General features: G+C 41.8%; 2 protein-coding genes across 2 annotated transcripts in view; one reads left to right on the top strand and one right to left on the bottom strand.

Moving 5' to 3' along the window:
* The window catches only part of DPP4 (dipeptidyl peptidase 4), a 77,830-nt gene extending 64,455 nt beyond the window's left edge, over positions 1–13,375 (top strand). Inside the window, exons 23-26 of the mRNA XM_048214178.2 lie at positions 981–1,045; positions 10,047–10,119; positions 10,382–10,455; positions 12,250–13,375. Of these exons, the coding sequence (XP_048070135.1) occupies positions 981–1,045; positions 10,047–10,119; positions 10,382–10,455; positions 12,250–12,351 (314 nt within the window). The 3' untranslated portion in view covers positions 12,352–13,375. The remainder of the gene's footprint in view (positions 1–980; positions 1,046–10,046; positions 10,120–10,381; positions 10,456–12,249) is intronic.
* A 7,357-nt stretch (positions 13,376–20,732) lies between these two features.
* Positions 20,733–27,805, bottom strand: part of SLC4A10 (solute carrier family 4 member 10) — a 287,806-nt gene continuing 280,733 nt past the window's right edge. The window contains exons 24-25 of the mRNA XM_057318172.1: positions 26,524–26,640; positions 20,733–20,918 (exon numbers count right to left, since the gene is read on the bottom strand). Coding sequence (XP_057174155.1) covers positions 20,852–20,918; positions 26,524–26,640 — 184 coding nt within the window. The 3' untranslated portion in view covers positions 20,733–20,851. The remainder of the gene's footprint in view (positions 20,919–26,523; positions 26,641–27,805) is intronic.

The raw sequence follows: 27,805 nt of genomic DNA, 5'->3' as shown, positions 1-27,805 counted from the left end.
TTTTTAAAAATAGGGCAAAAAAAATATGTTTAGTTATCCAAAATAACCAAACCAATTATGTATCCTGTTTTCAGCCATATTTATAGATAAAAGAACTTACATCATTTTAGCAGATATTAATGTGATCGATTTCACAATACACAACTGTCATAATGCCAAAATTGAGGGCTTGCCACAAAATGAGCAAAAACAAATGTTTAACTTGCATTGTGATGGAGTAACGGAGCTCATACGGGGATATACAGCAAATAAATGATAACTTAATTCTTTGTTTTCATTATAGTGGATTGTAAATTGCCAAAAAAATATGATTTAAGTAAGCAGCTAGTAATTGAACATTATAAGCGATTTCCAAAAGAAAATTAGGGCATATGCTTGTGTCAGGACCAAAAATTCAAGACAGTTGAGACATTAAGTGACTTCCTAATTAAGATTCTTTGAAAGGATCAGATGATGATGTTAAGAGCCCTTACTTTTCAGCACTTAACATTTGATTTTTCTGCAGATGGATTTTTTTAAAAAAGATTTATTTATTTATTTGAGAGAGAGTGTGTGAGTGAGAGTGCCCGAGCAAGGGGGAGGGGGGGGCTAAGGGGGAGGGAGAAGCAGTCTCCCTGCTGAGCTCAGTGTGGGGCTTGATCCCAGGACCCCAGGATCATGACCTGAGCCAAAAGTAGATGCTTAACCAACTGAGCCACCCGGATGCCCTCTGTAGATGGATTTTTGACTGGGTTTAGATCACCTAGTTTGATCTCCTCCTACCCTCATTGGTTCCGGCTGAGGACGGAAAGGCACGAGTCTGAGCGGCTGTCTGGCTGCATTAACAAGCCAAATAAAAATGATCTTGAGGAGACACTCCTGAGGGGGACGCTACAGACCCACGCACAAGTTGCAGTATATGAAAGCATGTAAAGTAACCCAGTAAAAAGAAGAAAAGTTTGTCGTATGAATTAACTATTTTTAAATGTTTTTCCTTACAGACTCAGTGTATACAGAACGTTACATGGGTCTCCCAACTCCAGAAGACAACCTTGACTATTACAAGGTAAGAGATGAGAAACTAGATCCATTTCATAACCTATTTATAAGTTGTTAAAGAACATTTTTAAGTGTATCTATTCTAGAAAATATGTATTTTTTATTTCCAACAAAATTCTTGTTAAAAAGAAATAACACAGGTGGTTTAGAGATACTCCACTAGCTTCCCCTACTATATTCTGCATTAATTACAGTCTTTATCGTATGCTATATAGGTCACAATATGCATTCATTTGGAAATACAAAGCAACACCAGATAATTACTTTAATTATAAAAATTTCATTTAGAAAACATGTCAAATTCGACATATTCCTTTAAAACCCAGAAGACTCCCTAAACCTTTAGCTATATATTAAAATGTCTACGGTATTATAATTAAGATGTATGTACAAACCTATAATTTTCCTATTCATGGCCAACTATATACAGTTTGCTCAAACAATATTGGAGTAACGCAGGTGAAGAGTACAATTGGGCAGTGCCCTGAAGAGCCCTGGAAGCCACAGTTCCTGCATAGCCTCCAGCAGGGTTGGCTGACAGGGGCACAAGAGGCAGGCTGCTCTGCAGACAGGCTACAGCATTGGAAAGATGGCCTGGAAGCCGCCATCGTTGGCAGCCACGTGTGCGAGAGTGGATGCCACGGCCGAGCCAGAGCACCCTCTCTGGTGTCGCACTGATATAGCTGGGAGTGCTAGCCTAACTCCGAGAGACCTCTGTAGCTCTTTGGCCCTTCCAGAACTTTCCTGAGTCGATCTGTCGTGTGTGTTGAAAACCCCAAAACTTGCAGATGACAAGGTCAATCATCTCATGGTCAAATTCTCCAAAGGAAATTCAAAATGCTCTGCAGGGTAAGGAATTAAAAAGCATGAAAAACAAAAACAAGAATAAGTTCACACAATTTCTCATCTGGGCCGCAACTCTCAATACATGGGTTTCATATGAACGCATCGCTCCGAGCAGTACGTGTACATTTTTATTAGATGCCACCATTCCTATAGATTCTGAAGCCATGTGATCAAATCACAGGAAAACTCATATAAAATGTCTAGTTTTGTGACGTAAGTATACACGGTTTCGTCTTAGCTCTTTCAACTTTATTTAGGAAGGCTTAGGGTGGAGGGGGTGCAGGGAGGAGTATGTGGCTAAGTCTGCCTGCGTGTGTGTTTTCCAGTCAAGAGAGAAAAGCGACAACCAGTAAAGGGAGATGAACCGATCACCTTCCACTACCAAGCAGTCCCGTAATCAGGTTGTCCCCATTTCTGCCAGTTGTCCCCCATAATACTTTGGACTCAATTCTTCCCAATCTTTCTCCTCCACATCCAATAAGCTGCCTTAAACATCCTTTCCCTTCTTCATCAGTCACCACGTTGCTGCTGTCACGTGACTATCTGCTTTTTTCTAATAATAACACAATTGGTGTCCCCTTAGCTTATCTTTGTCTGCTTCCGTCTTTACCACAATGGGACATGAGATTAATCCCCACAGCCCCACATACAACACTTTCACGGATCTTTCATGTGACTCAACTGAGTCCAACCTTCATTCTTTAACCAGGTGTTCAACATCCTTCTTACGATGGCCCGGTTCGCTTGTAATAGTCACTGCTCTCTGAATGTTTCTGGGCCTTTCGCTTTTATACCCTTGTCTTCTGTTCCTTCTGTCTGCAATGTCATTTCCTCCGTATCTCCATTTAGTACTGCTCTTCTGGCGGACTAGCATCCCTCTTGACTCTCATGACATTTTCTTGTCTATCTCTTAATCTTCAGTTTCTCTATCTTGAACTCGTGGTTATTTTGTACCCCCATTTCCCTTCTGCAGTATTATTAACTGTTCACATCTTTACTCAACACTGTGTTCTTTAGGTGACCCAGGATGACGTATAAACCTTAAAACCTTTCCTCATTTAAGAATTTTTGAAGGGAAACATTGTTATAAAAATTGCCTGTCTCCATCACTTCTCTCATTTTACATCTGGAATTTTCTTGTCCCTAACCTGACCAGGATGCTGACCTTTGAAAGCCATCCCTCCTGCGGTATGCCATATTTGCTGAGTTGCTTGAAGGGCTTTCTCATATATCCCAAGTACTAAAACTCCCAAAACAGAGCTGTACTTACTGTCCGGGACCCCACCCCTGACTCTAGAACCTGGTGGATGTCAAGTCAAAAGTTCATTTTTAAAATCCCATTCTGAAAAGTCCTTGAACCTAGAGGCGCAGGGTCAAGCCCAAACCCTGACATCTAGGGAAGTCCACGGCACCTGCCCTCCTTCCCAACATGAACATCAGCCGACAGCCAACAGGGTCTTTCCTCTTCAGCCGGCCCTCCTCCCTTCAGGATAATTCGTTCTAATCTCCTTTCATCCTGCATCTTTTTCCAGATTTTCCCAGAGGCCCGTCATTCCCGCATCGATCCCCCTCTTCCCCATCTCTACCCGCCCTGAGGTGGCCATGTTCGTCTCTCCCCTTAGGTGTTCGCCGCATGAGGTAGTCATGTAAATAGAAGTCACTTCCCACTGCCAATGGCAACACACGCACACTGGGTGCACCAAGTCACTCTTTCACTTCACTGCACAGATGGCTCCCGAGGACTGTTTAATCCTTCCACGCCAGGAGTCGAGTTTTCTTGGCACAAAATTCAGTGCTGGCAATGGACACATTAAAACTGCCAGTACCAGGGAGCGAAAGGTTCCCAATGTGTTACTCGGAGGAATGATTTGGGCGGGTGAGAGTTAAGGTGTGTAGGGAAAGGGAGGCGATCGTTCACTGAATTGTTTCCACCCTGGTAAGTTGCTTCCTCAGAGTGTGGAGAGCTGAATCTAAGTGCCTATATTTGGTGCACAGCAGGCTTTAGAATAAAGCTGCCCTCCTTTGTTTTTTAAATAAGCCTGTGCTTTTGTCTCTGGCAAGAATACATTCAAAGATTCTATTTTCCTCCGAGGCCCCAGCTGCCCCTCTGGACCCCATCTTTTACTTTTCTTTCCCAGGTTGTTTTTATTTCTCTCTCTCCTTCTCTCCCTCCCCCCCTCCTCCCACCCTTTTGGAAAAGACAAAGAAGATAATTCCTTAGAGGCTTTCAGTACCCTGTGCCTGTCTGTGGGTCAGAAGGAAATATTTTGAAAATGATTCTCATTTCGTCTGGCTCACTGACTCTCTGCAGGACATCCGGGCCAGGAAGGACCAAAGTGTGGAATAAGCAAGGCCCTGATTTTTGTCTATATTTGCAGCTAATGAATCATCAATAGAGTAGCCAGGATTATAGCCTTTATAAGAGAAGACAATCTTTAATTTAAAAAAAATAAATGAGAAAAAGGGATCATTATTAGGTCATTGATGACCCAGATTTGGAAGAATTTAGAGAAACTCACATCACCGAGAGAAGCACCTTTTATGAAGATAAAGGTCCTACTTATGATTTAGGAAAGGAAATCGCAGAAACCATTTGTATACACAAATGGAACAGGTAGGGATGCCATGTACAGTTGTTCAGCCTGAGCACTGCTGAAAACTAGTCAATGCTTCATTCACTAAGACATGAACCTCTGGGGTTGCATCCAACCAGAAGGAATGCCTTTTCCTATTCTTACAAAGCTGCCGAATAGATTAGCAGACCCTGGACTAAGGCTCAGACCCAATGCAGTGACATGAGCAGTGATCCCATGAGACTCCTTGTAGATAATCACCCACCTACTGCCAAGTGGTAAGGCAGGAGCACTTTTAAAGGCAGTGTAGCTCTGTGGAAACATCTTTTCTGCAGTGAATCTCAGTCCACAGCAGACCAAAATGGCGGCAGATTTGAGCAAAGGAATCTGATAGGCAATGAGACAGCCCTCACCCCCAACAGCAAAAAGCCAATAGCAACTACCGCCACACCTTGAGGAGTGTGTTGCTCACGAACATTGACAAGTAGTCGTTCATAGGGTCAGTCGTAGGTCTTTTAGTCAAACCTTTTTAAAAAATAAACATACGGTCAACTTTCACTCACCCATCCAAGGCCCTTGGTATTTTCATTGTTCAGAAGTTTATTACCTTGTTGGTGAGGAAAGATGTGCACACAAAATTATCAAAGAGAAATAAAGGAGAGTAGCTAGTAAAGCATGAACTCAAATATGACAGAGTGCCCCCTATGTATGGAAAAGAGAAGTGGTTCTCTAATTGTGATGAGCCCCAGGAATTTTGTACCTTGGGAGCATGCTGGGCAGGGAAAGGAAGTGGCCAAGAAGTTAGGGTTTCACCTTCCCCCCCAGCTCCTCTCAACTGGTTGGGAGTGGGATCCAGTTTCATTTATTTCATTCATTTTTCTCGTTTATTCATTGCTTGCTTGCTTCCACGGGCAGAAACTATTCTAAGCTCTTCACAAGGATTATTAGGTTCAGTTCTCCCTCAGATTCTCTGAGAGAAGTGCTTAATTATCTTCATTTTATTGACACTGAAACTGAGGCACAAAAATGTTACATAACACGTAGATGCTGAGGGGTGGGAGAGGGAGGGGCGCTCCTGTGAAGCCAATAAAGAAAGACTCAGGAATAAAGAGGGAGAGCATAGGCGCTCTGCGGGGGTGGCAGAGAGGGACGAGGCCGAGCAGCACAGCCGCACGAGTACCAGGTACAGCTGGTTTTCTGGGGATTTGTGAAGCAGGTTGGCTGAACCGACGGGTAACATGGAAGCAGGGCTGTGGGAAGAGCAGGCCAAATGGCGGCCCGTAAAGCAGGACACAGACCGGGGTGGGAATGGATTTATGAATCCGCAGAGAAGCAGAAGATCAAGGGCAAGAGAAATGGGGCCCAAGTCCTGAGCCTTGTTGCCAAGGGAAGAGGGCAGCCTGGAACACACAGAAGGGACTGATTTAACTTGTAGAGGAGATTTATTTTGCATTTTGCTCAAAATTTGATAGGCTTTTGGCAAGTGTATGAAACAGTCATAGATTTGGCAGTCTTCTGCTAGCAGATTTGAAATGTTCAGTCCTTAAGAACTGCTGCATCGTTAGGTTATGCAAAACAGGGTGCAATTTTGTAAATATGCCATCTTGTACTGATTTGACATTTGTTCTATTATCCCAGAATATGCCAAAGGGAGAGAGACCTTCAGATTTAAGCCAAACCTTAACTTGTTTGTTGAGTGCTGATAAAATGTTGACTGCTGTGTGATCTTTAAAGAAGCCAGTGTTGCTTGGTGAGGACTGAGGTAGGGCCCCCTGTCGGGATGACGGGCTCTCTTTCCTTGGCGTCTCACGGATACAGTTGTTTGATAGATGTAAACAAGGAAAACATCCGGTAGAGTGGGTCGAAATAATTTTTTCTCAACAATTTTCTCTGGCCTCTGTTTTCTGTGGCACTAATGGTGCTTCCTAAAATAGGATTACTTAATGCTATCGATGAGGTTTCGGTTGCAAGCTGGAGAACGCGTAGAGGAAGTCGGTGCACCCGGAGTAGCTCCCTGACGTGCTGGGCTGTCTGTGAGACCGGTGGCCGTTTGTCCTTTCCGAGAAAGCCTGGGAACGGGGAGGAGTTGTTGGCTGGGATGTGAAGGGACACTAGAACGTCATGCTAAGGGGAATGGACTTCGGAGTTCGACCTCTACTCAAATTTGGTTTCCACCATTTACTAGCAGTGTGAGCTCGGAGAGGTTGCATAAGCTCTCTGAACCTCAGTTTCCTCATCTGGAAAATGGGGATCATCAAGCCTACCTCACAGGGTTATTGAAAGGATTAAATGGGACCCCGTGCCTGGCCTGAGGTAAGCTTTCGAAACATGGCACCTGCCTCCTTCATCATCCTCAGGAAGCCGGTTGTCCTTATGGGTCCTCGATGGCACAAGGGCACCTTAAAAATTGTTAGAACTTCCGTTTCTTACAGTACTTCCCCGCTCTTATCAGCTCCCTCTTTATTTCAAAAATACAAAGATTTATTTGCCGGAAGGTGACTGCGGAACCGGCATGATCCGACAAGCAGTTACAGATGGTTCTTCTTAGGGCTTGAAGGAAAAGCTCCTCGCAGAGATGCTGTGGATTCGGCACTGCCACTGGACCAATCCTTCCCACTTCGCTTTGCCAGACTGTTGCTGACAGCGGGGCTCTCCGGAAGTTTCTAGCCTCGGGAGAGTGCCAACTGCACCACCATTGCATCCTTGCCCATTTATCACTCTGAGCTTCCTTTTTAGTAGCTGGTGATAGACTATTCGGCTTCTAACTTAGTCATCCATTTCCTTTTCTATTTCTGTTCCCATCGATAGGCAAATGGGGATGATCCTATTTTAGTGGGTTAAAATAGCACGGCGATATTATTTCCGATTATTAACCACATCTTCAGTTAATGCGCGCGCCTCTTTCTCTGGCTTCGGGGTTGCCTTCCGCGCGGTGGACCGCCAAGGGTCTGTCTCGAGGGAGAAGCCAGGATTCTGGGTCCAGTAGGGAATGATGGGTGGTGCCAGAGGCAAGATGCCACGGCCGCATCTCGGGGGGTGGGGGGGATGCTCTCTGCCGCCTGAGAGTCTGAGAGCCGGCGTGGGCCTCCAGGCTGCCCGTCCACCGGTCCGCCTCGCGCCGGGAGGCCCCTCTGGAGGCTTCTCCCGGGGAGCAGGGGGAAGCGAGCATGGAAAGGGCACACCTAGCTCACCGTTGCCGGGGAGGCTTTTGTTTTATTTTTCTCGTGCTGCATTAAAGTATTTGTCTTTCTTTCTTTGTAGTGTAATATTGTTAATGTAAAACAATTTGCATCATGACACTTTTATCACAGTTTTCGTCTTTTTCTCAGTATGTTGCATTTCTCACCATGTCTAGTTCATCACAGCTACAGTGTGTACATCACAACATTTATCTTAGGCTCAGGGTTTTACTTGTTTATAAAAATTGTCTTCTTTCAGCCTGTATTCACTCCATTTAAGAAAAAAAAAAGGCAGCCAGAAACTGTTTTGGTCCAAACTCCAGTAGTTATCACATTCCTTGCTAACTGTCCTGCGTATTTATATGTCTCCTAACTATTACTCTATGTTTCAATGACATTTCTCAGTTTCATGGCTCGTGGAGGTTGTAGGAGCAGCTTTTGCTGTTCGAGCTGCCAAGCCAGGAAGGCCCGTGGGGCTTTTGGAGGTGAGGCGAAGTGGCAGAGCTGCCTGCGCGGGTCAGGTGTCGGGGCGGCAGCCGCGTGTGCCGCGGTGGCCGAGCGCTGGGTTCGGCGTGGGCAGGACCGAGGCCGAGCGAGCGGCCACGGCTGGGGCACGTCGCGGGGAGCGTCGGGGCCTGCGGCTCGCCCGGTGCGCGTTCGCCGGCGGTGCTGGAGCCCCAGCGTCTGGCAGCTCAAGCCCTGAATCCTACTCTGCCCTTTGGGGAGGTTGGTTTTGACCCCTTGCTTTCTGAGGAGCGGAGATTGCTCGGGGTTCTGCTGCCGCCTTGGGCTCTGCGGCAGCTGCAGGTTCAGGAAACACGCTTCCACCTCTCACAGGCCGTGCAGAGCAGCTCTCTTCGGACCTGCTCCGCGTAGGAAGGCATGGGACCCCTGTGGCCGAAGGGATAGCCAGCGCGCTCGCGCCGCACAAGTTCCAGGACAGTCACCTTGGCTCTCAGGGTCCCTTTGCTGGAAGGCCACATGGTGAGCAGCTTGGAATTTGAGCGGCCTCGGGGCGGCATAGGAAGTAAAAGAGGTTCTGCTCTCAGACCTTGTGTCCAGCTCCGACACTTCGTACAGATGTAACCTAGTGCGAGTTCGTCACTTTTGAGTCGTGGGGTCGCCATGGAGAAAGCAGGATTGCTGTGGACCTATCTCAGAGGACTGTTGGCAGGATTGAAGAGAGCAGTGCTTTTTGCAAATACTTCCGTTTTACAGAAAAAGAGACTCAGAGAGCAGCATGTCTCCAGGTGCACAGCTCACTGATGCTGAAGCCGGGGCTGGAATCCAAATCCAGTTCCCTTAGCCCTGTCCCCTTCCTGAGACCATCAGGTTCCCATCAAAAAGTACGAAGCTGGTGTTAGCTACAAAGAGATCTGTAAAATACCTACCTTGGCACTCATAAAGTTGACTTCGATTTACCAAGATGCTGGAGGAATAGCTGGATGATTTTTAATCCTATAGGAAAACTACCGGCCCTCCCTGTGCCCAAACTGTAAGGAGTCAAGAGAAGCAGACTCCAGCTCGCCTCCTTCCAGAGGCACTACGATGCCTCTGTGACACCTTTGCCTTCATCCCAACTTTGTAAACATCCCCAAATCAAGATCAGATGACCAGTTCTGTGCTTTCAAAGACTTTCTCATCGAAGGCCCCACCCCCATTCTAGAAGTCCTGCCTCACTGAGGCCAGTCTTCAAAAAGCTTACCTCCCAATTTTTCGCCCGATTTCTCTGGCTGATCCAAAAGCAGGATTTTCCCTGATACAGAACGAGGCAGACAACAACAACCCACTGATTTTCTAAGGCCATGCTTGATCTTTTGCACCCCATTCCCCTCCCATATGTTACATTTGCCTAGGTTTTAAACATCTGTTCCAAAAGAGGTAATACTTGCTTCTCATTCATTGCCTAGCAATGTGGACCAAAGTTCATATGACATATTGCAGAGTATGTTTAGTTGCAAATGCTATGTACAGGCTCTTTGAAATGTAGCATGTATGGCACCATGTGACACACGGTTGCCATGGCAATACACTTTTTGGCTGAACTACAGCATAAGCCCATGGAACATACATTGCTAATATGAGACTCTGCCCTGTGCTAATGCATAGGACATAGCCAATCTGGGATCTGGGACTCAAGGGGCTTTGCGTGCAGCCCTGGTGGCAGGTGCCCTCTGCCTGCATGTGCAAGGAAGATGTGGCATCCTCCCTTTCCAGTCTTGTCTCCCAGGCACAGGGCATGCTGTGCATTCTGCCATGCATGGAGACAGCATTTGCTTAAATATCGGTTTGCTATATTTTGTATCAAAGGGGGCCCCAGCTGAAAACATTTTATTTTGTAAACTGAAGTGAAAAATCAGTTTATGGCAGATCTTTTTTTGAATAATGACATTCTTTTTCCCAATTCCAGAATTCAACAGTCATGAGCAGAGCTGAAAATTTTAAACAAGTTGAGTACCTCCTTATTCATGGAACAGCAGATGGTGAGTTTCAGTTAATTAGACTTTTTAGTATCACAGACAGGTTTGCAATTTCACTACTGACAAAACAAAAGCATGAGGGGCAAGACTGTTACATTTACTTCAATAAAACAGTGTTGCTTTCCACAACTCACTTGTCTTGGGCTAAATGGGATGCGAAGTCCTAGAACTTCAAATAGTCCCTTTCTTCTTGTGCCTTTCCCGCCCCTCCCATCAGAAAAGGAGCGGCTATTAGATACTTTGTGTTCCCTTTCTCTCCCTGCAGATAACGTTCACTTTCAGCAGTCGGCTCAGATCTCCAAGGCCTTGGTGGATGCCGGAGTGGATTTCCAAGCAATGGTATAGCAAAGCTTGCTGCAAAAGGGGAGAACTTGCTGGTGGGGTCTTGGTTTCCCCTCTCCCGCTCCTTCCCCTCAAGCAGTCCCAGGAGACCGGGACAGAATTAAAAGGGTTTTTATTTGCCCAATGAGAAGTTGGAAGTGATATCCTTAAGCCATAGAGAGAGTAATGTTCAAAACTATTAGCGACTTGGGAGTTGAGCAGCACAGTATTGCGTATCTCGGGAGTGTCAGAGCAGTGCTCTCCTACCCGTGTGACTGTTCCATCTCTCCCTGTTTGGATTCAGAAGCAATCACTTACTCAGTAAATGTGCGGCAGAGTAAGTCTAAAGTGAAACCAGCCTCATAATAGCTCAGCTCCAATATGAAAATCCATTTCTGTCTAGTAAGTATTACTAGCCATTCTGACAACAGTGGGGCATTAATAATCGGCATGCTTCAGTTTTTGCAATGGCAGGGGTACCTTTTGTTGAACAACCCCAGGCAATAAACAATTAGGCTTGTTTTATAGAGTTGGAAATGGCTAGTGCTGTTGTTGCCTGTACAGTAGGCTGTTTCTAGATAGTAAGTCAGATTCATTTTTTGCTCTAGACCTTTTCAGATCAAGAAGAAAAACGAAAAGATGTTGTGTGTGTGTATAACATACATTAAATGTATGTTTGTATATATGTATATGCATGTGTGTTGCACTAAATATTTTTGTATAAAATGCTTTCTTGCCTCTATTAGCTAGAAAACCTCTTTTCCTCACTCTCTTCACACACACACACACACACACACACACACACACACACACACACTTTGCTCTGTGATCAGTTCAAATGGTGCCCACTGAATTAGAGTGGGCCAGTTATTGGATACCAAAAAAAAAAAAAACAAAAAAAAAACCCAAACCTGGCTTATATTTTTTGGGGTCAGATTCTTGTAAGAGGTTTTTTGCTACTCAAAGAAATGATATTTTAATTAGGCAATTTTTTCAAATTTTATTAATGTCTCCATAATATATGTTTACCTGGTAGTGACTTCCTACTTGTTTATTGTGGGATGCGTTGATAAATTTTTGCCTCAAGTCATCAACTCTTTCATAAATGTCAGACATACAGATAGAAAATTCTGGTGAAAAATCAAAGTGTTTGCCAATAATACATTTGACTTTTGACCTCATGTCAAACATATGTATGAAATATTGAAATAGATTTTTCTAGTTCCTTGGTAACATATATTAGGAAAAAGTGCTTTTAAAAAACTCATTTATTTTTGGGGCGCCTGGGTGGCACAGCGGTTGGGCGTCTGCCTTCGGCTCAGGGCATGATCCCGGCGTTATGGCATCGAGCCCCACATCAGGCTCTTCCGCTATGAGCCTGCTTCTTCCTCTCCCATTCCCCCTGCTTGTGTTCCCTCTCTCGCTGGCTGTCTCTATCTCTGTCAAATAAATAAATAAAATCTTTAAAAAAATAAAAAAAATAAAAATAAAAAAATAAAAAACTCATTTATTTTAATACAGTTTCTCTTCCTGCAGTGTAGGAGAAATCTGACACTTGATAACACTTAACTAAAACTAGTGTGCTTAATGGGATAAACATTCTCTCCTGTGCATGATGTGGTTCTAAGTGTCCTTTGAGTCAAATCTGAAAGTGGATTTGGATAGTTTCATTACCATATATATATATATATACACATACCCTTAAAACAATGTTTTAATTCTATGTGTGCTCATGAGAGCTTATTTGAATTATTTTCTAAAAAAGAAGAAGACAACTGACTTCCTAATTCCGGCCTTTCTCTTTCTCTGCAGTGGTACACAGACGAAGACCACGGGATTGCCAGCAGCACGGCACACCAGCACATATATACCCACATGAGCCACTTCATAAAACAGTGCTTCTCTTTACCTTAGGACCTCCAAACATGCCCGACCTTATTAACAGCCATTTTTGTTCTATCTCAAAACTGCACTGTTAAGATGATGATCTTAAGAAAAAGTACACTCAAATCAAGAAATTCAAGGTTACCTTTGTTCCCCAATCTCATGTCTGTAACCCTAAATAGGGACTTCTGTCTTTGCAACAGATTATTACCTTACTGAAGTTTGAATTATTCCGTCTGGTTTTGTTTATTATTTAAAATCATTTCCACATCCGTTGCTGAAACAACAAATCTGAATTGTTTTTATGGGAGCTTTGCATAGGTTCCCTGGGAAGCATTTTATTCTTTTCTAACTGGACCAGTCCAAATCTCGTTCTCTTCTTCAAAGGGATGGCATGATGTGAGCAGTGACGTCACTGAGACAGGGGTAAGAAGGGAAGGGTGAGGGGAAGGAGCCAGTAGGTCTGGCTGGGAACCCACGTCCGAGCACGATGACCCGACCAGGCTCCTGTCAGCAACTCTTGGAGAAGAGCTGTTCGCAGCCAGACTGGCACGGTTTTCTGAGAAAGACTATTCAAACAGTCTCAGGAAATCATATATGCAAAACACTGACTTCTGAGTAAAACCACAGCAGTTGAATAGACTCCAAAGAAACGAGAGGGAATCTGCCAACAATGCAAGGCCCCCAGGTGCCAGCTACGGCTATAGGTGCGACAAACACACAGCAAGGGGGAGGGGAAAGCACTGTCACTGTGCCTTACAACTACTGATGTTTCCTAGTGAAAGAGGCAGCTTGGAACCGAGATGTGAACACATCAGCTTGCCCTGTTAAAAGATGAAAATATTTGTATCACAAATTCGAACTTGAAGGAGTCCTTGCATCAATTTTTCTTAGTTCATTTCTTTGAGCATCTTAATGAAGAGAATATTTTAACTTCCTTGGCCTTGTTTTTAAAAATCAAAAATAAACTACAAAGTTATGTATTGTTATTCTCATTCTACATACGGTGGAATTTCTCCTGGTCATTTAATAAATGTTCCTTCATTTTTTCAGAGGTAATGCGTTTTGTGTCTTGAATGAGACCTAAACCACGTTGGCATATGGACACGCTTATCCAAAAAGGCTCTTGTTTATTTTGCTTGTTACCCCAGACTGCCTTGTAAACATGGAGAGAGTTCAGTTTTTGTTAAAAAAAAAAAAAGATACATAAAAATGTGTTAAATTAAGCAGTTTGTAGGGCTTTTATGTAATACATATACAATTTGTTATCACAAACATATATAGCTTTTGAAAAACCCAAATAATTTTTATTTTTTAGGTGATACATAATATATAATTTTATTCCAGGAAACTGTGATGAGGCTCATGTTATAAGAACAAATAACATCAACAATAACATCTCAGTGTAAGTTAAGGAGTCAGTAACTCAAGTGTTTGACTATTTTGGGCTGATATATCTATATTAATGAAAGCATAGATTTCAGATGCTGCATTTAGTCTAGCAGATAACTGAGGAAACATGATTTTTTTGTTCAATTGTTTGCAAAATGGCCTCATTGTTTTAAAAAATTGATTTTATGAACTCAAACTTAATTTCAGACCATTTACTGGAAAAAATTGTCTCAGAGTGAGCTCCAGCACAAAAATCTAAAAATAGAAGAAATGGAAAAAATCTATCAATTCAACATAAGACTGGTGAGTCATGCATAAGAATGGGCAGAGGTTGTGAAATTCAGCTTCGATTGCACCTTGGGAGCATGCCATTGGGTAGCTTCACCTGACGTCCCAAATCCACTCATGCACTAGAGCTATAAATCGACCTGCAAACCTGTAGGGCTCTTGTCATAATTCTATTTCTTAATAGAGCTCAATCATCGTGAGTAACTGGACCGATCTCTGCAGAGTTCCATATCCAGAAACAGTAGTCATAGATCATATGTCCACATCCTGGACTGAACTAATGGTCATGAGAGCAAATTCAATAGAAATTCTTCTTTTATTTTAATTGGAACCAGATATTGTGCAATATCAGATGGGTACAGATATTGAAACCATTTGGCAGTATTAGTTGTTAACAATATCAGCTATTTCACAGATATCAATAAGACCATTGTACAAGAGTAGATATTTCACAATATCAGATACCTCAGAGATACCAAGAGCATTGTATAATATCTGATATTGTACAACTTCTGGACAATATCAAAACCGTAAGATTCATCGCTCCTTTAGTTTCTACACACGTTATTTTCTCTGGAGCCCAGAGGTAAAAAACCCTAGCACATACTGTTCACATGATGAGGGTTACAAGTGGTAATGATGTGATTGGGGTTGAAGTGGATCTCGTTCCACCCTCACAGGACACGTTTTACTCTCCAGTAAAAGAGTTTGAAATGGGCTGATTGGAAAAGGAAGGTAAAGACGTGAACACCTTCAGGAGAAACTTAGCCTGAGGCTAAGCTGGAAGCACATAGGAACTAATCCCAGCACTAAGCCGTGCAGACGTGCCCGCCGTCGACAGCGGCAGCCTCGGCGGGCACCGGGATGCTGAGATTCCCATCCGACACAACCCGTGGGGGCGCACCGCGCCCGGGGGAGCCCACGCCAAAGGAGCGGTGTTCACATCCTTTCTGTGGATGCAGTTTAGGTTTTGCTCAAGATTTTTAGAAAATCACTTTAAAAATTATTTTTGAACATTTTTTTGGGGAAATCTTGCTAAAAATGATTCCATACCTCCGTGTTTTCTTAAATAGAAGGCATGGAACATAATTCAGTGCATCCTTAAGGACTCAAAGGCACCACCATAAAGATCAATGATCACATCAGGCTGTGTGTCATTCTGGGTATTTTCGTTCTTATTCACAGGTGGTCACTGAAGCTACCAGTTCTACTACGTGGCATTTGCTTCTTTTGCTCGAAGGTGACATGCGAATTCCAATTTATAAAACTACTAGATTTGTACAATATTTAAGATTCAGTAAGTTCTAAATGAAAAACATACCAAAACACCAGAATGGCTTTTTTCATAAAGTAAGAGAATTTTGTTCTGCCAATTTTGTGACAGTTCTTTCAGTGGTGTCTGAGAACCTTTTTACGTACATCCTGAGTGATCTGGCGTGTGTAGTCAGGATGTCTGAGGGATCCAGGTGATTGAGAATGAGAGACGAACGTGAGTAATAAAGCATAACGTCACTGCCCATCAGAAAAACTCAGAGCATGGTATTGTTAATAAGACTAATGTCATGCCCAGTGGAAATTTATCATCTTTCTGCATATCACCTTTCTGTGACAATATTAACATTTGTACTTGAGAATTTGAATTAATAAAAAGAAAGTTCCTTTCCCAACTGCTAACATGAGAGGGGATTCTTTTCTGATGCTACAGACTTTAAATTTCAACCAACTCAATTAAGTTTTTTTATTCTTCATAATCTTTCATCTGAACAATTCACCCCAAGTTTGTCAGATGATTTCAAACACATATTTGGTGAGACCCTGATTATTTCATTAAGTTTCTTCTATCCAAAGTCATGATACTTGTGACTTGTGAGCCAAGCATTTCCTTGGCTAAGTCTGGTTTCCAATGTTGATCACAGAAATATGAGTCACAAAGAAAATGTAACATCCTGGGAAGAAATATTACTCATCTTAACCTGATTCTGGTTGCGTGACCCAGAATGAGGAGCCGGTTAAGGAGGAAGCCAGTCACTCCTCGCCCCCTGTTGGAGACTCAGCGCACTGCAGCCTAGATGAGGGGGACGTGGGTTACAATCACCGCATCACCACTCACAGTGAGAAACATTTTCAAGAGCATTACTTAGCCTCTTTGAGCCTCAGTTTCCTAATCTGAAAGAAGTACAAAAACACCTACCTCACAGAATTGTGCCATTGCTGTGAAGATTTGTGTATAACTCTGCCGGCATATCCATGCCGGGCACTTACACCCCCCTCCCGCCCCGGTCACACTACATAGCTTTTGATCCTGGTTTGATGACTCCACTGCTGACTCCATCGTTTATACGGGGCCTCACCCTAGGTGTCTGTGTCTACCTCCAGGTGCTGGGCACATGAAGGTGATCAATAAGTATTTGCTTCTGTTTCCATACTGACATGCCGGTGAGAATCCTTTTCGGATCTTTCACCATTCTTAATAAATGGAGCAGCAGCATCGTGCGATAGACTTCACTGAGGGTTCTGTCCAGCCTTTCCCAGCTGCATAAAGAGCCGAGCACAGACCTAAGCTCCGGAGAGTTACAAAGAACGGATAAAGCACTATTCCTATCTTTAAAAAGCTTATAAACAAATGAAGAAATAAGTCACATGGCAGAAATCTATACTACACACACCAGAAGGCAAGAGTACCTAGACATAAAGCGAAGTCTATGGTAAGAATGGTGAGATGAGTAGGGTGAAAAGACGGGTGGGGGAAGGTGGTTTCTGGGTTCATAAGCGCTGCCATTGGCCGCGTTGGGTACTACATTTAGATTTCCTTAATAGTCTCAGGATTACTGTTGATCTCATGCTTTTCAGAACATTTTTTTTCAAATACAACTCAAAATCTATCATCTATCTATCTATCTATCTATCTATCTATCATCTATCTATCTATCATCTATCTATCTATCTATCTATCTATCTATCTATCATCTATCTATCTATATGCCTTGTTCTACATAAAACGATTTCTAGTAAAGCTATGTGTCTGGAGTTACTTAAGTACCTGAGGGGCATGCTTAAGCCTACTTGGTTTTAATCACAATAACGTTTATACACCATTCACAGAGTTTGGTTTGAGCTTCAGAATCATCCTGGTACAGGATCCCTAAGGAATCCGATTCCACTTTTTTCACCACTATATTTTCCACTGTGCTGCTAGACTAATCTTTCCAGAAATTCATGCCTCTCCATTACTCAAAACTTTATTTAAGGTATAAAGTTCAAATATCCTAATACAGAACTTAACATCATTTATAATATAATCGGCTTGTATTTCTACCTTTTCTTACAGGTCTTCACTGCTCTCCTAACACTCCACCACACTGGGCTGTTCGCTTCGTTCCAAACATGCCATACATGAAATACGTCAGGCTCCAGTTACACCATATATCTTTACTGTTTAATTTCATTCTTATTTCAATACTGGCCTGTGTTTGAGAATCTTTGCAGCTCTTGGAGTAGGTTTCCTTCCCCATTTCCATCCTAATTCATATGCTACCTCTTATATAATATCTTCCTCGAACTCTGCCCTCCTGAAAGATCCATGTTTGGGTTATTCGCTGTTTTCATTATACAGCCAACTCGGTACATGTCACATTGTGTCATGGCTCTGTGTCTACTGTGCCCTTAGAAGCAAGGACCACAGTTCGATTTTCAATGTTCCAGCTCAAAAAAGTAGTGGCCCATACACCGACAGAACTGAGCAGTAATGACAGTTGTATCAGTGAGCTGCAGCTTTCTCAGAAGAACACCCAAAGAGATCTGGAAAATAAAATATTACCGGTAATCCTTGAATACTGGGCTTCTTCAAGGGGACTGATTGCAAGTAGCCTTTCCAAATAGATATTTAGAGAACCACCATATCCAAATTACTCTCATCAAATTTTCAAGTGCTTGTAAATCTTATTTCATTTCAATGGATGAATAGACAAGATACTTATTAGAACATTTGGGTAGCAATCTTGAAAGAATCATAAAATAGTCAAGTGACCACGAGTTAACAGCTAAAGTTAAACAGGAATGGAGGTGCAGATAGGAGAAAGAAGAAAGAAAGAAAGAAAGAAAGAAAGAAAGAAAGAAAGAAAGAAAGCCACACTTTTAAGAGCCAAGAAAAATCCTAAAAGATCTAGGGATAGTGTTAAAATACAAGTTGCTTGTGAATTGTCAGTGAACAGTTTCAATTAAGCTGTAGATTTAAACTATACCAAGGAGATATTCAGATTAAATTCAGGAAAAAACTTCCCAATATCAAAGGATGTTTAATGGTAGCAATTATAAAGTAAACTCCCAAGTCAAAAGAAAAATACTAACCAGTACATTAAAGTTCTGAATGTAATTATCTCCATAACATACTGCCAGATGGCTACAAAAGAATAATGGTCCCATGTGACCCATAGTAACAAACAGGGAGGAGAGAGATTTTAGGAAATGCCTTTCCCATGGTGGGGTTTGGGGGGTTGGGCTGAAAACAGAAGTCTAAGGAGTTCTACTTATGGGAAATCCTACTAATGACCTTGGAAGATTTCACTAGTCTTGGGAGCAATGCCATTTGCACCCAAGTCACTGCTTTCTGGAAAAATGAAGAGATATATCCTACTACATACATAATATTCTTTTCATAAAGTTCAAATTGTCAGAATACTCTAGAAACGTCTGCATCACCAAATTTTCTTAACAGGGGTGTTTAAGTTTAAATATTATGTTCGGTCAAAATGTTCTACATTGATTTGCTGATTAAGGAGAAAAAAAACAAGACACTTTGCATCACAATTTAAAATATGCAAGGAAATTAATTAGGATAAATATTTATTTCCACATAACATTTCTTAGTTGTGAAAAACACAATATCCTAGTCACATTTACATATTACTTGAACTTTGCAATAAATTACATTCAAGATATTCAGTAATTTTGACCAGGAATCTGAAATTAGGAGGAAATATATAACACTACATTTTTTTCTTATATTTTATATGATTTCAAAATATTAGGATTAACATAGAGATAGCATTAAAATTCACACAAGAACAAAATGACTATAAAAATACTCAGAAATACAGAATTTCATTGGGTATGATTGCTTATTCAAATAAGTGATCATGTGAAGGTTTTAATTCACTATGATCATTTGTAACAGAACAGTTATTAATATATTAAAACACTAGGAGGCTGCTTTGGGGACTGACTGGCACATACAGCTAGTCTAAATCATACAACAATGGGAATGTTTACAGTGTGGAATCTGTATTATAAAACACACAAAGGCAACACACTTGGAATGGAAAGTTTCTGTATTTTTCCTCGGCATTTATAAACACAGACTGTATTAACTGCAAATTATTCTTATAGTTTTTAGGTTTACATTCCATAAAAGAAATGGCTCCTTAAAAGATTGTGAGGGGAGTTTTCTGAAATATCAAAATGTTGAGTCTTATGGAGGCTTTGTTGGGATTTTTTATTTCCCTCATAAGCTTGATCACAAGAGGATTTTTTTTTCACTTTTCATGTGCACTGATACACAAAATATGTAATTACTAGTCTGGAAAAGCGGCGGGGCTCTGATTTATAAAATTGGACGCTGCAGATCATAAGATTGATGATCAGTGGTCATTCTTAGGAAATCAGAGCACTACAAGATTCCGTCTTGATTAACTTCGCATTATCTAAAATGAAATGAAATACCGTGTTTTTTGTAATGCTCAAAAATTCTTAACTTTCCTTCCTCTTGTGCAAGCTTAGTAAAAATGGATTCTTTCCTATGGACTGAAATATCTACAGAATCTTCTCGAACAGAATCTGAAATATTCATTGAAAAGACTATTTTTCTACAACATGCATTCAATTAAAAAGTGGAAAAGAGCTTTTCAGAAGAGAAAAATATAGTTGGAGACCTGTCAGCCTAACCTTAGCACATGATTCAGAAGCAGCATTAAGCAGTACGTGACCTTTAGCTGCAGAATAACTATACAGGAGTGAGAGTTCATGTACAAGGACTCACCATGGGGCCTTCCACGGGTGTTACAGAATAGGTTTATTTGGAAAACATTTGTTTTTAACGGGAGAGAAATTTAACAGCATATTTCTGATAAAGGTTTATATTGAAAATCTCACAAAACCTACAAAGTTTTCCTGAAGCATTTCCTACAAGCTGAGTGTTTGACGGTGTAATCACAACTTGAATTGTTAAGCAAACACTATTTGACTCTGCATTAGTTTCTCATTCTTTTAAACAAGTTGTGAGCAGGTTTCTATATATTTTTTTCAAATGACTTTAGTTTTAGTTACATATAAACTCTTAAGTATTAAATGTATCATAATAAATCAAGGAAATGCATAAATACAATTATTAAAAAATGCTTCCAAACTAACCTTTTGATTTGGGTCTTTTGAAATAAGTCACTAATGCTAAGCTATAAAAAATAAAAAGGAGTAGGACTACCTTTCAAAATTCTTCTGAATGAAATTATCAGGTAGCTTCAGGTCACGAAAGTAGGAAAATACAAACTAGGTAAATCTGACGTCTCTTTAAGAAAGCTATTGCTCTCATAAAACTAAGCATGAGAATCCAGTGTTTACAAATGTCTAACATACAGCAAGGAACACAGAGATTCTTGCATTAGCTATCATGTATGCTCACAAGGGTGTCTCACTGCTCAGAAGTTTAAACACAGAAATGAAACAAGTATTGCGCTACTTACAGTATGAAGGTGGATTTGGGATGAGAGACAGAATTTACAATACATGATCAAAGCAGTTTTATTAATAATTGTGGCACTCTTCTCATATATATGTAAAAAATAAATTGAAGATCAAGTCATAGACAAGTCTCCCTGTCAACACCTTTCCCTGAGTCAGCTTTCTTCTCTTTTCGGCTTTCAATGCTACAGGGGGAGAAAAAAAGGAGAAATTTATTACTGCAATCCCGCGCGGCTACTGTGAGATCTGCTTGCTCAGACACAAACCCCATCAACCCCAAAGCACCACATGGGCCCTCAGCATTGCTCTTTCATGCTGCGAAGCATAGCTAGATAGCAACAATTAAAATCCTCTGCACTCAGGGAGGTAGAAACCGAGAACTGCAGAAAGGGGGAAATTGAAAAAATAGGAACTAGAAAGCAAAAACCAGACATTTTAAAACAGTTCCAAAAGCATGCAGGATCGATACCACCGTCCTCGTTTGGCCAAAGGAATTATGATTGCTGAAAATGCCCCCAACCACCCCACCCCCGCCCGTCTTCAGAAAGCACCGACGCCATGGGAACACCAGCGAGATGCCCCGGGAGGTATCTCAGGGCTCGCTGCGAGGGGCTCGTCCTCTGTGCACACGCCGGATCAGGATCTTTGGTGAGCACTGTGTTGTGGCCAGCAGGACAGACACATCTCCGCTGGTCTGGAGGACATGTTCACTCCCACACACCACCCTCCGAACACCTGCGCAGACTAACTCTCATCCTGGCCCTCACCTCACTCCTTCCAGAATCAGCTCCTTCCCAAGTAACTTCTGTTTTGTCTGTTCTCCAATTAACTTGATGGATGGGCAAGTTGGTAATAAGACTCTACTGTTTTTGTCTGTGCTTTTTTTCGATATTTTCCCAATGAACACTTTTCCTACTCTCGTGTGGACAGTTTTCATGGAAAATTCAAATCATGTGTTCACAGGCGGGAAGCTCCCAGCAAGAGCACATGCTTCCAGAGGGGAGAAGCCCTCACTCCCTAACGCCTCCCAGCACGGGGCAGAGCCCCCACACCTGAGGCCTCCCGCGTCCCTCCCTGTCACCTGGGGCCCTGAGCCGGAATAGTCCACCCATTTTTACTGGTAACTTTGTCCCTTAATATAAATGTATGAAATAGTTGGTGGTGGGGAAACCCTCGGTTTTATAACTCTTCCCAAAGTAATAAAGTGACAGTTAAAACCTTTTTTTTTTCCTATGCGGCCTCCTGCACAGCTTTCTTAGTGGTCAATAACTTAGACACATTCTCCCAGTGTGTTTTTAAAATTGTTTTTCCTCCAATTCAAGCTAGAAACAGCCCTTCTCAGTTGTCACCACCACCCGGCACCATCAGGTAAGAAGTGCCGGAGCTTCTGCCATCCGTGGCACGCCGCCAGCGCTGAGAGCTGGTGTGAGCGGGTGTCTACGGCACCCGGGTGTACGCCTGCCACACTTCTCAGCACACACTACTTACAGGTCAGAGCAAAGCAACTTTCCTCCCTTTTCTTTTCTTCTTCCACAAGGAGAGATGACAGTGTGCACATGATGTGTTGAGAGCCTTAACTCTGTATTTTTAACTCCCCTATCGGCATGACTCACTTTCTTCTACTTTAAGTGCCTTTCCTATGACAAGTGTCTGCTACCCTACTTTCCAAATTAACTTTTCCCTGGGCTTTACCTGTCTCCCTGGCTCTTCCGCCACACAGAGCCAGTGAAAAAGGGCAGCAGGGGGCAGGGGAGGAAGCCTGGCCTGGAAACTGGAAGGTTATGTCCAGTCCCCCGGAAGCTAAGGATGAACTGTGGGACCTTGGACTCATTATTTAATCTCTCTGGGACTTGGTTTCCTCATCTGTAAGTTAGTTTTGGACTTCATGGTTTCTAAATACTCTTGTAGCTCGAACGCCAGAATTCTGAGGCTGGTATTCTCAATCACAATGAAGATAGAATAAAAAAACCGCCCCGTAGGAGACTGCAGGGACAGAGACACACAGGGCTCTCCGCACACGCACAGCTCCTGCATGATGCTCCGCTCGTCACCTTCTTACAAACCAGCACATTCCCAAGGGCACTATAGTCACCGAGCGGTGAGAAAAGATTCAGAATGTTGACCTCATTTACAGGTGTGCTTCCTCCCGACGTCCTGGGTTGGTCATCTTGGTTGTTTGGTTACAAAACTATAACCAATGAATTGATCTGGGGTTTTTCCCCCTGTTTAAAACCAGTGGTTTGGGTATCAGATTAGATTTCAACCAACTACGAGGCAGAAATTTTATAACCAGCTCAAGACCTCTATGAAAAATATTATTGACTTGAACCTATCTTCTTACCATATGGCTATTACTCTCTTTATTCCTTCATTTTTCAGGATTCCAATCAATTCTAAACTTTCATTGTAATAAACATATTACTTCTATTTATTAAATATGTATCATATCTATGATATCTATTACAATAGACATATATTACATATCTATTCTATACCAGGTACTCGGCAAAGATGAAGGGATACAAGATAGATGAGACAGTGCCCCTCCCCTTAAGGAGTTACAATTTAAAATATAAGGAAATAATATTTCATAAGAGAACAGAACATGACCTGCTACCCTCATGCTGCCCAGCGATCTATGAAACTGTTATGTTTCGATCACAGCAAAATCGTTATGAACCACATTTACCAAGCAGTCATGAGAGGGCATAGGCCTAGAAAATCAGAGCAAAGAAGGAGAATCCAGGATATAAGAAGGTGGTGGGAGTGGGTAGCCAGAGGACAGCAGAGAAGGTGGCCCTGGAGCCTAGCCTCGGCCGCCAGGGCAAAGCCAAGTGCTGTTTTCCCAATGTTGCTAGCTCTCTTCCCAAGAAATGTCAATCTTGGGTGTCAGTTTTATAAAACATAGCAGTTGCTCACCTATTCTGATGCAATGTGGTTTTTATTGAGACCTATTTCTGCCATTCCAATTCAATAAACCACTGAGGAGCTTGTCACATGTATGCATTGCACTGTTGGACAAGGATCAAATTAGATATCCTACAGATGTGGTCAAATTTGCAATTAGTTCTTAGATCCTGCTTTCAGTCAGACTGGATAAAACATTTTTACCAACGAAAAGTGAATGAAATGATGGAGAAAATACAACTGCTATTCCAAACTCCACTAAGGAAAAATATCTAGGCTTCTCTGACACCCTGATAGGCATGCAGGACCAATAGCAAGGGACAGGATGGAGAACAAGGAGCGGCGGGGGGTGAGGGGGGTGGCGGTCAAAAGTTTCAAGGAAGCCAGCTTAGGTCTCAAGAGGTGTAGACCCTGGTGACCTGGTCTTTAGGTTTTAGTTTTGTTTGCCAACAGATACTCTAGCAGGCACAAAATTTTGGAGTTCCGGGTCATCACACTCCGATGCCTTCAACAGACACACCATGAAAAAGCAATGGCTTTGGGAGGGTATTGTCATTAGTGGGTGGTTTTAGGATTTTTGGAAGCCACACTGTTTCTGCCAGTTTCCACTGTTATGAAAGTGAAAGACATTAACCATGAACCAAGAGATACATCCACATGGAAAGCTACAGATCTTATCACATTTAAGGGTAAACTTCCATTCACAATAGTTTGAATCTCATGTTAGCGGTAACATATGTTCAAAGAGTAAGAAACAAGTGGTTATATCAAAATATAAAGGATGGTCCTAATTAAAACTGGACATGTTGCCTTGTTTTAAAACAGCTAGGTTTTTCTGATGAAAAGCATCACTTGACTTTACTATTTACTTTGAGGAGTACCTAAAATATCATGACATAAATTTTTTTTTTTTGCTTGAACCAAAGGAAAACAGAGAAAGCGTCTGTATTCTGGATCCATTTTAGTGCAGGAAGAAAAGTAACCTGTAAGTTCAGTTGTCTCAAATTTTCCACATATTTCCAATGGCCAGCATTTTATTTTGAGCTTATAAACCTGGAGTTCCCATTTTTTAAAAAAAATCAGAGAAATGCCATATTTTTAACGTGAAAGAGTCCACAAGCACATATTCCAATGGGTTTGAGAAATTACCCTTCTCATAACTCTGATTTTCCCCCAGACTTCTACCAAAACAGAGCTACTGTGAGGATGACTCTATCAGACTATAGCAGGGATCACTGGGAAAGGAAGATAACGCATGTTTTAGAATAAGATATTACTTCTGCTTGAGCCAAGCAAAGAAATACACGAAGATTTTAAAGCCCTGTTAAAGACAGAAAACATCCAAAAGTCTTTGAGGGAGCCTACTGTGTACCTGATATTAACCTCTGGTGTGTGAGAGGTAGTTGTTGGGTGGGGGGAGAAAGAGACAGAGAGAGAGATGACTAATCCCCAGCTTTCTGGGATGGAGACTCTGCACATCCACTGTCTGTCTTTTTGGAATAGAGATGACACTGAAGCAGCATGCCATTTTGGGGTGACAAAAACCAGCAACAAGAGATATTCTCTAAGCCTAATGTAACGTCTTTTCCGAGTCCATGTTTCCAAATATTTCTCATGAAGCCACATAAAGCTTACAGCTTTGGGAGCATGTGGCGCATACGGAAGCTCCCAGCTTTGCCATTTCTTAATTCAAAGGGTAAATTTTCTTTTTTCCAATATAGAAATTTGACGTCATTACTAATACAGTTCTGTGAGATTCGTTGATTTGTATATGATGCATTTGTAAAAGTCATGTGGCGAAAAAAGTTCACTCAAGCTTCAAACCTTCTTAAAAAGCTGAGTAGTTATAGGAATACCATAAACACTCAGTGCGATACTGGATCTAAGCCTTTTGCCTCCCCAAAACTCACACAGAGAACATAGGCTGACCGGGTTTCCAGAAGACACCATTTAACATAAGGAAATACAACCAAGGAATAGGTTTGAGGGAGAGGGTCTTACCTTTGGGGAATCAGCTTCTAGAGTGATTAGGAAGGGGAGCTTATGACAAAAATGTAATATAAAAATTAAGTAGAAAAAGTTAATTTAAGGTCATGAAAATAAAGGAAGTTCATAATTAAACACTGCCCCAAATCCCTCAATCACTCTTTAATAAGAAGAGCTATTAGCATAACATAGAGATTTTTCTTCAGATCAGCATCTAAGAAGAGTGGATGGTTTGAACTCTTTATTTATAAATTCTGGAAAATTCAATGGAAATCCTATGATGACTCTTTATATTTAAGGACACACTCTTCCCCCAGCATGCATTTAAAACTTAGCATCTACAACTATAGGAGTTGTTTGTAATGTTTGCATACAGAGAAATAAGAATGCATAGAACTTTCTGGATCTGAAAGTTTCAGGATAAGGAAGTTAGGGAAGATTTTCAGGTGGTTGGAATAGGGGCCTGGAAATATACTAAATACAAAATCACCATGGCACGTGCATGTGGAGTTTCGGAAAGGACAATAGGAGGAGTGCAAAATGTGGTCAGATATCTAAGAGGGTCCTAGAAAGCGAGCGATGAAGGAATATAATGGAATCTTACTGCAAAACAGTAGGCCAAATGAATGTCCAAAAATGCCATGCATCGGGACCCATTTATAGCACTGTTTCTCCCCACTGTCACAGTTTTGGAGTGAGCTTTTAATTTGAAAGGGAGATGTTGAAAAAACAAACCAATTAAACTGCCAATTTCAATTTCCACCTACTTTTAAAAAGAACTATCTGGAATATATTACACCTAAATCCAGTGGAAACCAATACTATTCTTTTGCTAATGGATTCATGTCATCAAATGACTGGGATCCACACAAATTCACATTATACTGGAATTCAAACCTTTTAGAAGGAAAGCTTGACTCCTTATCTTTTGAGTTATCGGCAGTCATCAGAAGGTTCCTCCACAAGGCAGTCTTTGACATTTCATCAGAAATATTGATCACAGATGGATCATCTCTAGATAGTTTACCCAAAATGAAATTAAAAAATTAAATAAGTAACTGCAGTTGTCTAGAGACAGATACTAAATATAGGACAGTCTCGTGCCTTAGTACAGTATTTTTGATAGTTAAAAAATAAGGAGTAGTCTCACAATTACTTTTTAAAAATCTATGAAAAATCAAAAGATTCTAGTTATATAGAAACTGGTTTTGGCTACCGTTTCCTAATTCATTTCAAATTACAGAGATGGGGTTCTGCATGTTCGTGGCTCAGCCTCTTGCCCCAACATTCATAGCTCTCAGACTCAATAGGAAGAGCCCGGTAGACGGACCATAGGCTCTGACCCCCCCTCATCCTCCGACTCCATCCCCTGCTATTACACCCCTGCTCCTTCCTCTCTAGCCACAATACAATGGTCTCCTGACAGTTCTGGAATACTACAGGCTTGCTACTGCCTCAGGGCCTTGTACTTGTTCTTCCTTCTGCCCATAATGCTCCTTTACATGGCACAAATCTTTCCCTCCTTCGTTTAAATGTCGCTTACTCACAGAGGCCTTTGCCGACTACTCTATTAAAATTCCTATTTCCATCCCCTCAGAATACCCTCATCCTTTTGTTCTCATTGCATTTTTCACCATCTAAAGTACTATACTCTATTACCGGTTCATTTGTTTATTTTTTGCCTCCCCTACCTCTATCTGTTCTAATTGAACGTAAGTTTTATGAGGACAAGGTTTCTTGACCAATTGTCTGTGACTGTTCCCCCAAGACTCAAACAGGGCCTGACACTTGGTACCCACTCAACAAATATTTGTTGAATAAATAAAGGCAGTCTGTGTATTTGGCAGAAGTCTTTCCAAATGCCTAGGAGAGCTGTACTATCAGGACACGTACAATGCTGGGTGATTTTCTTGCATTTTAAAATGGCACCAATTATAGGTGACATTCAGAACTCTCTAAAATATTCCCAGGGCTAGAAACACAACCAAAGAGCAGCAGAGATAAATCACAGGCCAAGCTCAAGAAAGTTTCTAGTGAGAAAACAGCACTCTTCTTACTACACGTGGAAAAGATAGCCTGCTGTGAAAAAAATTTCTAGAGAAAAATTTCTAGAGAAATCCTAGGCTGACCTCACATGACCTTCATTGGTGGTTATTCACAGAGGGCAACAAATTAGACT

Source organism: Ursus arctos, unplaced genomic scaffold (assembly GCF_023065955.2).
Source record: "Ursus arctos isolate Adak ecotype North America unplaced genomic scaffold, UrsArc2.0 scaffold_1, whole genome shotgun sequence".
NCBI classification, from domain to species: domain Eukaryota; kingdom Metazoa; phylum Chordata; class Mammalia; order Carnivora; family Ursidae; genus Ursus; species Ursus arctos.
The sequence above is the reverse complement of the archived record's forward strand: the minus strand, read 5'-3'. Positions and strand labels throughout refer to the sequence as shown.